This window comes from Cryptomeria japonica, chromosome 4 (assembly GCF_030272615.1).
Source record: "Cryptomeria japonica chromosome 4, Sugi_1.0, whole genome shotgun sequence".
Taxonomy (NCBI): domain Eukaryota; kingdom Viridiplantae; phylum Streptophyta; class Pinopsida; order Cupressales; family Cupressaceae; genus Cryptomeria; species Cryptomeria japonica.
Genome location: NC_081408.1, coordinates 261,326,963 through 261,344,500, shown reverse-complemented (window position 1 = coordinate 261,344,500; position 17,538 = coordinate 261,326,963). Strand labels below are relative to the sequence as shown.

General features: G+C 34.1%; 1 protein-coding gene across 1 annotated transcript; it reads left to right on the top strand.

Annotated features, from left to right (window-relative positions):
- Nucleotides 1-11,905: 11,905 nt before the first annotated feature.
- LOC131065566 (putative receptor-like protein kinase At3g47110) lies at nt 11,906-15,370 on the top strand. The gene is made up of 2 exons (XM_058000117.2): nt 11,906-14,673; nt 14,782-15,370. Exons 1-2 carry the CDS (start codon nt 12,006-12,008, stop codon nt 15,231-15,233), a joined length of 3,120 nt encoding a protein of 1,039 aa, XP_057856100.2. The 5' UTR covers nt 11,906-12,005; the 3' UTR covers nt 15,234-15,370.
- The last annotated feature ends 2,168 nt before the right edge of the window (nt 15,371-17,538 follow it).

Here is a 17,538-nt window from a genome sequence, read left to right as displayed (position 1 = left end):
CCACAAAGTGCTTTGGCTGGGACATATAAATTTCTTCTTCAAGATCACCATGAAGAAAAGTTGTCTTCACATCCATTTGCTCAACTTCCTAATCATATGCTACTGCGAGTGACAAAAGAAATCTAATGGATGTCAGCTTAGCTACAGGAGAGAATATTTCTCCATAGTCAATACCTTCCTTTTGAGAGTACCCCTTCGCAACCAGTCTCGCCTTGTACTTAGCAATGCTGCCATCTGGACCATACTTCTTCTTAAATACCTACTTACAGCCCACAAGATTCATACCTTTAGGCAATGGTACTAGATCCTAGGTTCCATTCTTTTCCAATTATGTCATTTCATCATTCATGGCTTCCAACCAAGAATCTGAATTAGACATGTTGATAGCCTTTTCACAGTCCTAGGCTCATCAGTATCCATAAGCAAAGCATAGGCACAATTAATACTCAATATTGAGTAGTTAAATCTTTCCGATGAATAACCGTACCTATTAGGTTGTCATCTCTCCCGTGTGGGTCTCCTTTCTACCTGTGGTGAGACTTCACGAGTTTCAACAGTAGGTTCATCATCATGTTCTTCTTCTGAACTTTCAGAGCTGCTTGAACTCTCTACATTTTCAAATACATTTGGAGTTTGTATTTCCTCTCCTAGTGGAATTTCAACCACATATTTTTCTTTCTTTTCTTTTTGTCGATCTATTGACATAGGTTTTAGCTCACGGAAGATTACACTTCTGCTATACACAACCTTTCCAGTCATAGGATTCCAAAGCTTGTATCATTCACACCAATGTCATAGCCAATGAAAATACATTTGACTGCTTTGTTATCCAACTTAGATCTATTTACATTAGGCACATGTGCATATGCCTTTGAACTAAAAACACGAATGTGTCTTAAAGAAGGCTTCTTACCAGACCATGCTTCCATAGGTGTCTTGTCTACCAATGCTAAAGTAGGAGAATGATTCAACAGGTAGCATGTTGTAGCAACTGCTTCAGCCCAAATTTTTTGTTCCAGACCAGCACTACTAAACATGCTTCTTGCTTTCTCCAGCAGAGACTGATTCAATCTTTCAGCAACTCCATTTTGCTGTGGAGTATCAGGTGTAGTCATATGCATCTTTATTCCATGATCTTTGCAATACTGTTCAAATTCTGCAGAATGGAACTCACCACCATTATCAGTCCTTAAGCATTTAATTTTCCTGCCAGTTTAATTCTAAACCAAGTTTTTAAACTCCTTAAACTGACTGAACACTTCTGATTTACTTTTTAAAAAATATACAAATGCCCTTCTCGAATAATCATCTATGAAAGAAACATAATATCTAGACTTCGATAATGGAGGAACATTTACTGGACCAAATACATCAGAGTGAATATAATCCAACAAACCAGAAGATCTATGAGAACTAGAATAAAAAGTGACATGGTGTTGCTTTCCATATATGCAGTGTTCACCAAATTTGAACTCAAAATTACAATCATCAAGCCCGTCTACCAGATTCTTATTTTTTAGAGATTTTAAACCCTTCTCTCCAATGTGACCGAGCCTATGATGCCATAACATTGTTTTCTCTGCAGGTTAACTTCCATAGAGTTTACATCATGTGTTAGCACAATAGTTTTTTCAAATTTTACAGAGACATTATAGCAACACATAGGTTTAGCATTTAATTTATACAGAGTTCCAATGCATTCACCCTTAGCCAATACAATAGGCTCTCTAGTCATCTTACAACCACCAGACACAAAAGTTACCTGAACTCCAACATCATTCAACTTACTAACAGAGAGTAGATTTCTAGCCAGACCTGGTATATGAAGAACTCCATTAATTCCCTTTATTTTGTCATGAGGGAACTAGACTCTTACTCTACCTCTCCCTACAATCTCTAGTGTTGAATCATTTGCTAGGAACACCTTTACACCAACATACGGTTCATACTCTGAGAACCATTCTTTGTGAGATGTCATATGGAATGATGCCCCTGAATCAACCAACCATACATCATCAGATGCAAGCATTGCCAGAGCTGCTACAAAGGTGTCTACATAGCTCTGAGAAGACTTAGTATCAAATATATTCTTCTTCTTCTTCTTCTTCTCTTCTTTGCAATCCTTTCGGATATGACCTTTCTATCCACAGCTCCAACATTTCACCCTGGACTTCTTTCCAGGAGACTTTGACCTCTCTTGTGACTTGGATTTGAACTTTTTGTCTTTCTCCTTTGACCTGCCTCGAACAGAGAGAGCCTCTTTAGCCACCTTAGATGATTTCCTTCTCATCTCTTCTGACAAAAGAGAAGCAACCACCTCATCCATTTTAAACTTGGCAGTAGTACTCCCAATAGCCATTACCAAGTGGTCCCATGTGTCAAGCAAGGAACACAACAACAATATACAATGATCTTCTTCCATAATTGTATCTCCGACAGAAGTTGATTGTGCAAGGACCATGTTGAAGGCATTCAAATGATCTGCTACAGACGTCCCTCCATCCATCTTCAAAGAGTATAACTTCTTTCTCAAGAAAATTTTATTCACCAAGGATTTGCCCTGATAAATATCTCCCAATTTCTTCCACATGAGACAAGCAGTCTTCTCCTCATGAATGTTCAAAAGAACAGAATCTGCAAGGCTTAATCTTATCAGTCCTCTGGCCTTTCGGTCTGCTAAGTCCCAATCCTCTTTCCTCATGCTTGAAGGTTTCTGTCCAGACACAACAACCCAAAGATCACGATCAACTACCAAATCTTCAACTTGAAGTTTCCACAACTCAAAGTTTGAGCCATTGAACTTCTCAAGGTCCATTCACCCAGAAGTGCTCGCCATCTCAATTTGCAAATAGAACAAGTAGACTCTTTGCTAGACTCCCACTGAAACAAAATTGACACAAAAAACCGACCCTACCCAACAAGGATAACACAACTAGCCAGGTTGTGATACCACTTGTAAGGAAAGCACAGTGCAGAAGATGCTCTCCTAATGTTTAATTTACAATGGAATAAAGCAAGTATGTATTAAATTCAATTTACAGAACTTAAAGATGTGCACAGACAAAATTGACAGAGAAAGAAAACAAGAGTTACGTGGGAAAACCCTTACAGGAAAAAACCCACCACCTAAAAGAGATCACTTTATTTCAATAAACATATGATTACAATAAAGTTTTAGATCTTTCACTCCAGACATTTTTTCTCAGAACTCTTTTCACAGACTAATAGAACAAAACCGTATATCATTCAAATGCAGAACGTAGCAAATAGCCAACCACTAAAATCGATTTCCTCTGGGAACATATACTTCTAAAACGATCCTTGTCTGTTCAACTATCTGTTCATTCAACCATCAGGAAGCTTAACCATCTGCCCATTCATGAATTCATGAGAACGAATTATCCCACATTCACCAGGAGGCGAGTCGGTTCATATTCTTATACACCGATGCAACCACATTAACTATCTGCATGATAAAACTTTTGACCATTGACCTATGTGGACATTTGTGGTAAGTCACCACTCATTGGGAAAACTCCCTCTATCGGCAAGACCGGTTTTGACTTACTCTTATCCCTGATGAACAAGCAATGTGGCTCCATCGGTATAAGACACAACATCAGCAAAACACCCTCAACGGTTACCCCGATCGCTGATAGGCGACTTCGTTGGCATAACGCCTGCTATGGGACAAACCTCCATCGAGCTACTCCAATCTCCTATAGAGCGACTTAAGTGGCATAGGCTACTCCGATCTCTGATAGAGCAACTTCAGTGACATAGGCTACTCTGATCTCGGATGACACCGAAAGGCGATTTCATCGGCAAAGCATCAACCATCGGCAAGACCGCTTCCAAGTTACCCCGATCTCTGATGACCAAGAAGATGGATCCATTTATCTATCGGCATAACACCCAACAGGTTCTCCTGATCTCCGATGATACCCCGATCGCCGAAGGCGACTCCATCGGATCATTGGCAAGACAACCAAACTGGCACAACGTCAAGTGAATTCGAGGCACTTTTCCAACAATAACTACCATGCTGATTCAGTGCCTGAAACATGGTGCAAACCAAAAGTTTGTGGTAGCAGTGAAAGTTCAAACACTATTGCACGATTTGGAGGTTTATGTTATAGATATAAACCTTGCAGATAGTGTAAGCAAGTATCAAGCAATAGGAGATGCATTTGTGCATGTTTCTCGTAGTGAATCATAGTCAAAAAGTGGTCTAGCAATTTATTGTCCTAACAGTTGTGACAATCTGATGTCGGGCACTAAAAAAGAAGAATGCTAAATTGCTGCTTCCAATTCCTAATAATAAGGAAACACTGAAGAGGAATTTTTTACAAATAAAACTAGAAGTTATTTATCCATACAACCAAGCAATGAAGCAGATTGTAAGAATGGGTATATTTAAATGACGAATCATTGGCTATGCATGATCAAGAGGTTTATCACACAACAATTGATCATCCATCCGTTTTGTTTAACACTGTCATAGTTGATCATACGGTGTGTTGATTCTACAAAATTATCACACTGTGACAGTGCTAAACAAAATGAAAATGAAAAAATAAGAAAACCTCGACCAGTCAGACCTTAGAGTGTGCTAGTTAAGCCCAGCCATATTGGATCTTTTTGATGTAAAACATAGGGAAATGTAAATTGCTTCATACTGTAGGTTATGGATGACACTCAAAGGAAAAGCTTAAAGGAATTGAATATTAATGTATTGAGTGCATTTGAATTAGTTGCACATACCCCATTCTTTGACTTGCGACGACTGTTGGTTTCCACTCTGGAAAACGTAAATAGGTAGAAGATTGCAAAGGAAAATGATGTCAACATTTTAGTTTGTCCATATGAAATGTTTGTTAAGTTGTTCTCCGTAATGGGGTATTTAAGCATATAAATTTTGTTTATAATCAGTTTCTCCACGTCAAACTTCTTGAATTATTTCAATGACTTTTCTTTTTAAAAAATACTACCAAATATATCTATTGAATGAAGTGTTTCTTTGCTAATTTAGACTTTTTAGAAAAAAGTTTTCATATAAATCAAAATGAGCTAGTTCAGGTACGAGAGTTAGTTGATCTTACTAAGGAGGCTGTAGATAGAGATTCAGAAATCTATCAAAAAACTCAGGAAATGGTAGCTACTCAAAAAAAACTTTTGTCAAAAATAACTTTTTGGCACAAATCTAGGAATATTCTAAAGGTGCAGAAGTGGAGATGCAGTTTGCTAATCAGAATGCTGAACTCTCATCCAGAGTTTCAAAAATAGCTAGAACAAAGGCAAGAGCTACTTCAATTATACGATAGACTACCATCTGTAACAAAAGAACAAGTTGAAGTTTAGAGAAAGTTCTACAATTCGGAGGTCTCTGAGTTGAAAAGAATCCAAAGGATGATCAGAGATATTAATCATTGCCAGAGCTTACTTCGTTACTTGGAACAACAAAGGAAGAAAGTAGAAGTTGCTCATAGAAAAATGGGAGACATGGTTTCATCTTTTAATTCATGGTAGGCATTATTTATAGTTTCCTAAGTACAATAACATTGCTGAAAAGATATGCCAGCATTTTTGCACATTAAATCTAGATTTCATCTATTGGATAATTTTTAATGTGCACAACATTTTCAGCATGAAAAATCTACGCGTAGTAAGTGTGCACTAATTTTCCTATAGGTCAAGAGTCTCCTTTAGGAACCCAGGTTACTATTAGAAGAGAGATGCTAGTGATATGCCATTCCCCACTCTTATGAATGTGCCATGTGCATCAATTGGTTTTGTGGAATGTAGTGCAGGTATTTTTATGATTTAATGTACATAGCTCCACAATTTTAAGAGCATCTTACAATCTTAGAAGGTTTAATACGAATGTAAATCTCACCAATACACAAAAATGAAAGCATCCTTGTACTTTCTTTACAATAAAAGTATATGTTATTTTCTAATTACAAAATAAATACCTCTGGTATAAGCATTAAACATCTAAATGTGGGATGGAAATAAAGGAAATGTATCATGATTTCAAATAGTAAAACTAGTACATTTAAAAACATTCAGACAAGGCACTTTACATTAAAAATACGATCAAATGTTTATGGTGCATATATTCGTGTTCAAGGAACTCCTTTACATGCAAATTTGCCTTCCTAGATAAAAACTAGAGAAATCAAATTTCTTGATGAAGAATAAATTATCTCTGCCCCTCACTCAGCCAACCCTCTTCAGTGTACGAAATTTTATAATATATAATATTCTATCCGCCTATTTCACAACATAGAGAGGTGGGTCATGACTTGTTTAAATCAAATATGCACTTTACCAGGCTAGCTCTTTTACCTAACTAGCATCATATTTTCATCACTTAATTCCTATAGGGAAAAAAAAAACCAAATCTAGATGTTATTAGTTCCTGCCATGGAACTATTGCAGAGGGGGTAGAGTTTAACAAATGATTAAAAATTTTCTTTTGCTTTTCTAATCGAAAACCAACTATGATTTTTGTTAATATGGATTGAGAAGATTAAGGGTACGAATGTGCTCAGAAGTTAAATGAACAAAAATTTGGTGGCCTATTATTGGCCTCTATTAATACAACAAAGAAATGTAGTCTCATGATGCAAGAGAATTGTAGATTCCCGTCTAAAATTAATGTTGTTTGCAAATTTGTCGAGCTTGGCATTAGTAAACCAGTTTTATAATGTTCAAGATATATTTATTACGAAGCACCCTAGAACGTCTAGCTCATAAAGTGCAGTAAAAGTTGTGCGACATGCAGTCTATAAAATAGTTTACATGCCTTGTCTATGCTTCTCTGTATTTCATAAATCCCTATTTGGGTAGTTAGGGGTATTTCTTATATTGTTTAACTATGCATTAGGGGTAATGTGAGAAATGATTAGAGATTGTTGAGCAAAGTGTTATAGTGACCTAATGGGGCTACTCATAAGAGATCTATTTTCTTTCTATCCCTAGCTCTCCGTTTTGGCCTCGATGGCATGTCTAGCTGTTATTATTTGTTGGTGTAATTCTAAGGGGGAGTGGATGAAACCTCCTCTGAATGGGGACCCTTGAGGTAGACCATATAGGAAGGTCACCATCTATTGGGCTAGGGCCAACACCACTCTTACAGGTAAAGGCGATTTTTTCTTCATTGTAACTTTATTACTATTTTTTTTTATCTTATGTTGGTCACTAACAAATGGATATATTTGATAATTTGAGATAGATTATCACCAAATTTCTTGTAAAATTTCTATTTCATCTTTTCTCTTTGGACAAGGTCATCTCCTAAACATTGTCTTCTTCACAGTTGTGAAGACTAGACAATGTGATCTCATTGACACCATCACTCCTAGATTTCACAAGAAAGTATATAATTATATTTCTACCGATTTCCCTAAAGGCCACATCTTAATTTCCAAGTGCATACATGATATAAATTTTTTTATGATTATAAAAATATTTTCATAGTCATTACCAATTTTCTTAATCCTACATGATTCCAAATAGCATAGTTTTCACCAACATTCAATCACATTGTGAGTCCCAATGCATTAATGTGTGTTAATAAAGGTTTAGATAGTTGGAGATAACCTTAGGTTACTTAAATTTATATTTGGTTTTTCTTGACATAACTATAACTTGCATCTTAGTTTACACTGTATTGCACACATAAGCCAAAAAAATATAGAAATAAAAAAATGGTTGCATGCATCATGTTGACTAACACACAATAGTAGGACGGAAAAAAGGGTCTAAATTTGAATTTAAATTTTTGAAATTTATGGATTATTTTTGCAAGTCTTGAAGTGATATAGATCATTTTTCTATATGCAAATCTACCCTAGGATAGGAAAATCATAAATATATAAGTGAGAATTGGTTCTAAGTTACATGTGTTAAGATGAGAATTGATAAGGCTAAAATTATGTGACAAATCGTAGCTAAAATCACAAAATTTATTCACTCATTGTTGCATTTTAAGAATAACATAGCTAAAATGAGATGGAATAAAACTGAACATTTATACATTGGCTTATTAGTTCGAAATATAATGATACCTTGGATATATCACTCAGTCATGTAAAATTTTCTATTGATACTTTTCAAATATATATTTTGTCATTACAACACTAAATTAACATAAAAGTTGGTGCACTTACATATTTATTTCATTTCTACTAAAGAAATTATTTACCTCTTTCTCTGTTTTTATATCAAGAGAATCATATGCCCACCAATCATTATTTCCTCAAGGCATAGGTACTATACAAACAAAGATTTGAAATCAATAGATCGATCACAACATTTCTTTTGTATCTTAAAATTTTAAAATCAATCTTCTGATATTATGATAGATCTCTTTATAATATTAAATCGAAAGGCTTGACTTGAGAATTAATTCAAATATACTTTTACACATAGTTCAATTTTTTAATGAAATTAATCTAACAAAAACCAGTTACATTGCAAATAAAAAGAAACCACAAACTTTGACAACTTAAAACAAGAGATGCAATGCATCAGGTTCCTACCTATAGCTGTTACTGTTAGGTAGAGTTGTTGATGATTGTGTTAGATTAGTCACTATTACATTTGAACACAATCAACCATTACAATGTATGTTGTGATATTTATAGGCATAGATTTATAAACTCAACGAACTCTAACATCCAAGGCTCACAAATTTCAGAAAATTAATGATTCTTAGATGTCAAACATCTGAACTCAGTTAGAGGAAAAAATTGGAACATCAATTTCAATTTTTTTAAAAACATTAAAAATATATTTTTTAATTATCAACTTCTAGCCAATTTTTTTTCATCTATTTTGCATCCAAGTCAAAAAAAATAGCTTTTCGAGTTTTTCTAATTCTCACTACTATGATTATAACAACAATAAGGTGTGATCACTCACACAAAACATAAGGAAATTTATAAAAATGACTTTAGTTTGTTATAGATATGTAATGCGGGAGTATGGATAAATTACCTCAATGGGACCTCTACTACCTAATGTTGAATTTTATTCTAGATCTAACCATCACCATTGTTATCGATGGGTTTCATATAAAATTCATTTTCATTGTGATTCACCAAGATCATATGGCATATGAAGGGATTAAGGAGAATTATGTAATATTTTAGAAGGCTTTAGGAGCATATTAAAATTAAAATGTAGAGGCTCATTTTTGAGAGATTTAGAGAGACCCTACATATTTTAGTAGACAAGAGTAGGGTATGCAAGCCTACAAATATAAAAAATTATTCCAATACAAAAATATTCTCTTCAGTTAAAGTATGGAACCATAGTAAATCTCAAACAACAATTTTATTGTACAAATAAATTAAGATGCAAAATCTCACTTTTCATTTATAGTGCAAAATATATTGAGATAAAATAATTTTGGTTTCATATTTATCTCAATAAATTTCACATAATCAAAATCAAATTAAACACATTAATGAAAAGCATTTATCGATATGAACCTCCATAAATATAAATAAAGGAACAAGTCAATTGAAGATTCAAATCATAACATCACTAGTACAAAGTAATTAAAAAAATATCATAGGTTGGGAGAAACTTTATATTTATATTTATTTTATTTTTAAATAAATTATGAAAAATTTACCCAAAATATGAATCTTTTTTCATAAAATTTTAGTTACTCAAAATTTAACATCAACAAAATACTATTCAATAGCAATTGGGAGGGGCAAACTATGTATGCTAAAGACAAGTATGAAATAATTGGATTTAATTTGTGTTTGCAACCTTTTTAATTCTCATTACCAAGAGCTTTGTGCGTAGATCCAAGGACTTATAACTAAATCTTCAAAAGATTTGGGTAAGACTACAAAGAAGGATTTGTTTACTGACTTATAAAAAGTCTTTATTTTTCAAATAGTCTAAATATTAGTTCTTTTCATTTATTTTTTCAAAATCTCAGAAGATCATACACCAACAAAAGAGTTTGGATATGAAAAACAAAATAGAATATAAATATGAGAGATAAGTGAAGTATTGCATACCTTCTCTTTCTATGAACACATTAGAGCCAAATGAGACTTCTTCTTAGAATTATTGGTTACAACAAACTATAATAAAAAAATAGCTTCATATTATTTAAAAATAATTATTGAGTTGCTTAAAAAGAGGGGGAATTGATATTTTTCTATATTTTGTTCAAGATAAGATTGTGTACATCTCATCATAATAAAGATTTGCATTTATTTTATTCATATATGTCTTTTCAATATGCATTAATATAATTCAAATTTAACCAAACAATTAATATAGTAATAAAAAATCTAATGGAAAAATTGACATGTAGATGGAAATGAATTGCAATCAACAAAATAATTGCAAATTATCAAATTGTTAGTAGAAATAGCTTCAAATTGAATTATTGGGTCACCATTTCATCAATCGGATTGACAATTTAACTACAATATTTAAAGCATTACATTTTTTTAATAAAAGTTGAATGACAAATTATTTTTGCAATGACCATTTCTAAAATCAACCAATAATATATACACAATAAGGCCAAAATATATGGCATATACACTAGTGAAAATGTCATTCTAGTCATTAATACAATTGACATTTGATTCAATGAATTTAATGTTTTAAGATATATCATTTAAAAAAATAACAAATAGAAGTCAAGTCAAGTTATTATTTCTCATATAAACCAAGTCAAGTCAAGCTATTATTTGATTAGTGTAGTCTAGACCTAATGTATACTTAAATACAATTCACATTTGATCCAATAAATTAAATATTTTAAGATATATCATTTAAAAAAACAAATAATTTTTCATTAACTATTTCTAATATAAATCAAGTCAAGTCATTAATTAATCAGCATAGCGAGACATAATGCTATACTTGATTTATTAATACCAAGTCAAGACATTGTGTCCCATGGCCTCTCCCATTTTGACTATTCTTGGAATCATATTTTAAAATCTATCATTTTTAAAACATTTAACTATTTCTAATATAAACCAAGTCAAGTCATTATTTCACCAACATAGCCCAAATCTCACCCAAACTTAACAGTATACTTGTTGATTAATACCAAGTCAAGTCATTGTGTCCCATCACCCCTCCCATTTTTTATTTATTTTTGACTATTCTTAAGAGTCATATCATTTATTGTCACTGAAATTTTCTTTTACGTAGCCCAGACGCTTGGTAACTCAATCGGACCCATCAAGGAAAGGAAAGATATTGGTTGGCAGTTAGTGCTAGACTTTTCCTTGACTTCTCACCATTGCAGCCTTTAAATAAGACTTGCGTACAACACAAAGACTTGGAAAATTGGTTTAATCTATCCTTGGAGTCATATCATTTATTGTCACTGAAATTTTCTTTTACGTAGCCCAGACGCTTGGTAACTCAATCGGGCCCATCAAAGAAAGGAAAGACATGGCTTGCAGTTAGTGCCTGACTTCTCCTTGACTTCTCACCATTGCAGCTTTTAAATAAGACTTCGGTGAGCTTGCGTACAACACAAAGGCTTGGAAAATTGGTTTAATCTATCCTTGGAGTCATATCATTTATTGTCACTGAAATTTTCTTTTACGTAGCCCAGACGCTTGGTAACTCAATCGGGCCCATCAAGGAAAGGAAAGACATGGCTTGCAGTTAGTGCCTGACTTTTCCTTGACTTCTCACCATTGCAGCTTTTAAACAAGACTTCGGTGAGCCTGCGTACATCACAGAGGCTTGGAAAATTGGTTTAATCTATTCTTGAAGTCATATCATTTATTGTCACTGAAATTTTCTTTTACGTAGCCCAGACGCTTGGTAACTCCATCGGGCCCATCAAGGAAAGGAAAGACATGGCTTGCAGTTAGTGCCTGACTTTTCCTTAACTTCTCACCATTGCAGCTTTTAAATAAGACTTCGGTGAGCCTGCGTACAACACAGAGGCTTGGAAAATTGGTTTAATCTATTTCCTATTCAGTTCAATACACATGAAAATGAAGATGGGTTTAGTTTGTTTCCTACTCTTGCTTTTCTCTGCACTTCCCACTTACACCTCCCGATCCTCTCCTTCTCCTCACACAGATGAAGACGCTCTTCTATCTTTTAAACATTCCCTCACTCTTGACCCCTACAATTCCTTGGTCGATTGGTCTCCACATCACTCTTTCTGCAACTGGACTGGCATTCTCTGCTCTTCTCGTCATCAGCGCGTGGTTTCTTTGAATCTAACCGGTATGTCATTGCAAGGTCCCATCTCTCCTTTCCTTGGCAATCTCTCTTTTTTTAGAGTACTTTCTCTTAGACGTAACAGATTTCAAGGTCAGATTCCTTCTCAATTGGGAAGATTGTTTCGTCTAAGGATACTTAGATTGTCTAAAAATGAACTGGAAGGTTCCATTCCCCCCACTTTAATAGGGTGTCGTTCTTTGCAACAACTCACATTGTCTTATAACAATTTGAGTGGTAGCATTCCCTCTGAGCTTAGCCTTCTTTCAAGTTTAGAATATCTTTATTTAGGAGTAAATCACCTAACTGGAGTGATCCCATCTTCCCTAGGAAATCTCTCCTTACTAACTAACATGGAATTGGGAGATAACAAACTCCATGGTGGTATTCCTATTGAATTGGGTATGCTTACTGAAGTCATCGTGCTTGATCTTGGTGACAACTACTTGACAGGAGTGATTCCCATTTCTCTTTTCAACTGCACTCATCTCCAAAATTTGTCACTTTTGTATAACAACTTAACTGGGCACATTCCTTGGGAAATTGGCAAATTATCAGAGTTGCAACAACTACTATTAGACGAAAACCAACTCACTGGAGAAATCCCAAGCTCTCTCTCTAATTGTACTCAACTTCAATATCTTGACTTAGATACTAACCAATTGAGTGGTAAGGTGCCCTTAGAATTGGGTTATTTACACCAACTTGTAAACCTTAATTTAGGTACAAATAGTCTTGTGGGTGGGGGCAATGATTTGTCTATTCTAAAAGCCTTGACTAATTGCTCTTCTTTACAATCTCTAATTTTGGATCATAATTATTTCGTTGGCACTATGCCCACTTCTATTAGCTGCCTTTCAAGCCAACTCAATGGTTTAGATTTGTCCTCCAATAGAATTGCGGGAAATATACCAAGTGGTATTAGCAACCTCACAAAGTTGTCATTCATAGACTTATCTGGAAATCATTTCAATGGAACTATTCCATCCTCACTCAGCCAACTTCTACATCTTGAAAGATTGCTTTTGGGAAAAAATAATTTATATGGAAGTATTCCAAAAAGTTTGGGTCAAGTAAAAAGTCTTGGGTTATTATCATTGGAGGATAACATGCTTTCAGGGAGAATCCCAGATAATCTTGGCAATCTTCCGCAACTAAGAGATCTTCTTCTTCATCACAATCAATTGTCAGGAGAAATACCTTCTAGTTTAGGAAGATGCAACACTTTGGAGGTGTTGGGCTTGTCTCACAACAAGCTACACGGAAATATACCCCTAGAATTAGTTGGTCTTAAGAATATCCAATTTTATTTTGATATCTCCAACAATTTATTACAAGGCTCTCTTTTAGTTGTGACCAAAATGGTCATGGTCCAGTTAATAGACGTGTCTATGAACAACTTCTCAGGGGAAATTCCACCTGAACTATCAAGCTGCACAAACCTGCAATATTTGAATCTTTCATGGAATTCATTTGATGGCCCAATACCCGTGTCACTCACAAATCTAAAAAATCTTCAAGAGATTGATCTTTCAAGAAACAATTTATCAGGGGCAATCCCACTGGCTTTCCAAGAGATGAAACCACTTCGACATATTAATCTCTCTTCAAATGGATTAATAGGAGAGGTTCCAAAAGGAGGTGTTTTTGCAAAAATTGATGAGTCAGCAATTATGGGAAATCTTGGCCTTTGTGGCACATGGATAAAATTGCCACCATGCCTTCATTCCAAGCCCAAAGAACAATTGGTCTCCAAGAAGGTGATCATTTATGTTGTGATCGGCATTACAATTTTCATCATGTTTTTTCTATTGCTTATCTTTTTCTATAGAAAAAGACATAGAAAGAACTTTCCTCTCAATGTGTGGCCTCCAAAAATTTCATATGATGAACTCGTTGGTGCAACTGGTGGCTTTAGTGAAGAAAATCTAATAGGAATTGGAAGCTTTGGATCTGTTTATAAAGGGATTCTAAAAAATGGTACAAATATTGCTGTTAAGGTACTCAATTTGCAAGATGCAAATGCTCTCCAAACATTTGATACAGAATGTAATGTGCTAAAAAGAGTCAGGCATCGTAATGTGGTCAAAATAATTTCAACTTGTTCCAATCTTGATTTTAAATCTTTGATATTTCCATTCATGTCAAATGGAAGTTTGGGGAGATGGCTATATCCTGAGGGAGAAGATGAATGTAGATTAAATTTGATTGATCGATTAAGAATAGCAAAGGAGATAGCACATGGAATGGAATATCTACATCATCATTGTTTTGTGCAAGTCATTCATTGTGACCTAAAACCCAATAATGTGTTGTTAGGAGATGACATGACTCCATATATAGCAGACTTTGGCATTACCAAACTTCTATTTGGAGATTTAAGAACTTCTACAAATGAACTAAAGGGATCTATTGGCTACATTGCACCAGGTATAAAGCTTTGCACTATTCCAATATTATTATTCCTTTTTTAATAAAATTATGTTTGAATATTTTTATATGGTTTGAGAATCACTAATTATTTATATTGTATTACAGAATATGGAGTGGGTGGAAATGTTTCACCAAAAGGAGATGTATATAGCTATGGAATTCTACTTATGGAGTTGTTGACAAGGAGGAGACCTATAGATGACATGTTTGTAGAAGGAATCAGTCTATCAATATGGGTAGGCATGCATTTTCCAAATAGAATCACAGAAGTGTTGGACAACAACCTGCTTATAGATGTTAATGAATCAGAATTATCAATGGTATTGTCATGCCTTACTCAATGTATGCAAGTAGGGCTGGATTGCACAAGGGAGCTGCCACAACAACGACCAAATATGATGGAGATAGTTAAAAGATTAGAAAAAAAAACAATGACATTTCTTGGTACTCGATCCTTTCAATTGCCCATAGATATCATGCCTTTTCTTGAGAGTACAAGTGGTCTAAAAAACACTAAGTCAGGGAGGAATGAAGATTGGTCTACATCTACATCTTAGATCTTTATTAATTATGGCTTCCTTGTTTTTAAAAGATCACATTTAAATTTACCATATGAGTTTGGAAAATTGTCAAGATATGTACTTTTGAATGTGTGATATTTGAACAAACTTTGAAGATTTAGAAACAAGATGTAAATATTTTATTAGTACAAACAATATATTATAATTTCTACTCTTTTTAACTATTTTACTACTTTTAAAGATAATTGCTATTTATTTTTTTTATAAAATTTGAATGTTCTAATTTTTATATCAATAGATGCTATTTTTGAAAAATAGATTCATTTCATTGGGATGTGTTCTCAGCCCTCAAATCCTCATCCTCATCTCCCTCCTCAATGGTGTTCTTAGTAGGAGGACAAGAGGGGCCTTCCCTGACTATCCCCCAAAATCTTCAAATCTTCGATAATTTTCTGAAATGTGCCACAAGAATAGGAAACAACATAGGAACACTTCACCCTGGGATAGTCAGAGATGTTTAGTACTCCCTTGACCATTTAAAGGACAGCCAGATGTCTCCAACGACAATACAAATGTTTATAATCCTTAAATAATATCGTAACATTTTAAAAATTTATTAAATATATCATAATATTATAACTGAAAGAAATATTAACAGCAATAAAATTAGTCATTACAGCTGTGATAACAGTAACAGTAGTATGACAACAATAGATACCAGTTAACACTAACAGTATGATATGGATTTCTGTTTTTATTGATCAAAAAGGCCTCAAAGTTCAGAATCAATTATTATTGTTAGTTGCAAAAGAGATTAAAATACATTTGCCATGACAAGTGATACAAACCATTTTTTTGGAAGTTGTTTGACATATAGGCTTTTGCAGACATCATCCAGCATCATTTTAACAGACTGTTATATGACTATTGTTTCATTAACTTTAGAAATTTGAGTATCACTATGTATTACTGTTGTTATACTGTTATTCATTAACTTTGGAATGTGTTTGTCATACAAATCAGGGGTTATGTTTCTAATAGGGATCCAATGCTGTTCATAATATTTAATGTTTTTCATTTAAAGAAATTTACCAGACTAGCTTTCTATAAGGGTTCAATGCCCATCGAAATAGTTAACGTGTTTTTATTTTCAAGAAAAATATCTCCGAGACAGACAACTCGCTGCAATTCTGCTTCAAGTGCAATACTACATTTGTTCATGCATCTTCTGCTGAGTGATCAAATTTTCTTTGCTCTTAAACTTCAGAACAATCCTTTAATGTTTACTATTCTCAACAACATTAAAATTCAATATTTCCTCCATTAAATATACACCAGTTTGGAATTTTTGTCCTTTAAAAATCAATCCCTGGACTTGAAAAAGGAAATATAGATTGGAAACACAAACAAATCAGGCAGATCAATTTACACAACCAATCTCAATACCGGGAAATAAAAAAGAAAGACTGCAAACGCATACATCCTCGTACTGGTCACAATCTCAAACCCTAAACAGATACACAGATTTACAAAAGCACACTAAAAATGAAATACTAACAATTTACACAGAACTCCTCGAATCCCATATATACTAACGATTCAACCCCTTAATACCAGATTGCCCAGAGAAATAATAACAGAAGTAAAAATCTGCATAAAGCTTTAGTATGCTCTTGCTAATGCTCCTGGGCTCAAACCCTATTTCACAGATTTACAAAACCACGCTTAAAAAAACTTCAATTTCAAGATCTGCTGAACTGGGTAACCTTAGAAACCAATTTGACCTAAACGCATACACTTAATAACATCATCCCTTGACCCTCAAGAGGGAGGTAAAATAAGATCTAAAAATGAAATGCCATAATTAGGCAGAAAAAAGTTTAAACCAACTCAGATTCAGATGGCCCTGCAAGCCAGGCAGTTCTAAGGCAATGGTAAATAGCCGCAAAAGGCTTGGGTGGCTTTCCTGTTATTGTTATTTGTGCAGAAACCACTGTCCCTGTTGCTCATAATAATGACGGTCGTTAAGTTTTAATTTTTAAGTTTAAAAACGTTAAACATTGAATTGACCGAGATTCTCTAGATTTAATTAATGTGTATGATTTAAGACTGACCCTCATAATAACCCTCGTGAACTAAGGTACGTCATTTAACACCCGCAAAGAAAGGTTAATAATATATGTACAACCTATATATACCATACTATGATATACACTCACTATTTTCCTAAATGTGTTGGCCATCACGTAGCGTTTGTGAATGCCAAGAGCATGCATCACGGAAAACCATACATACAGGGAACTATACGTGCTAATTGACATAGGCAGTGATATTACATAGA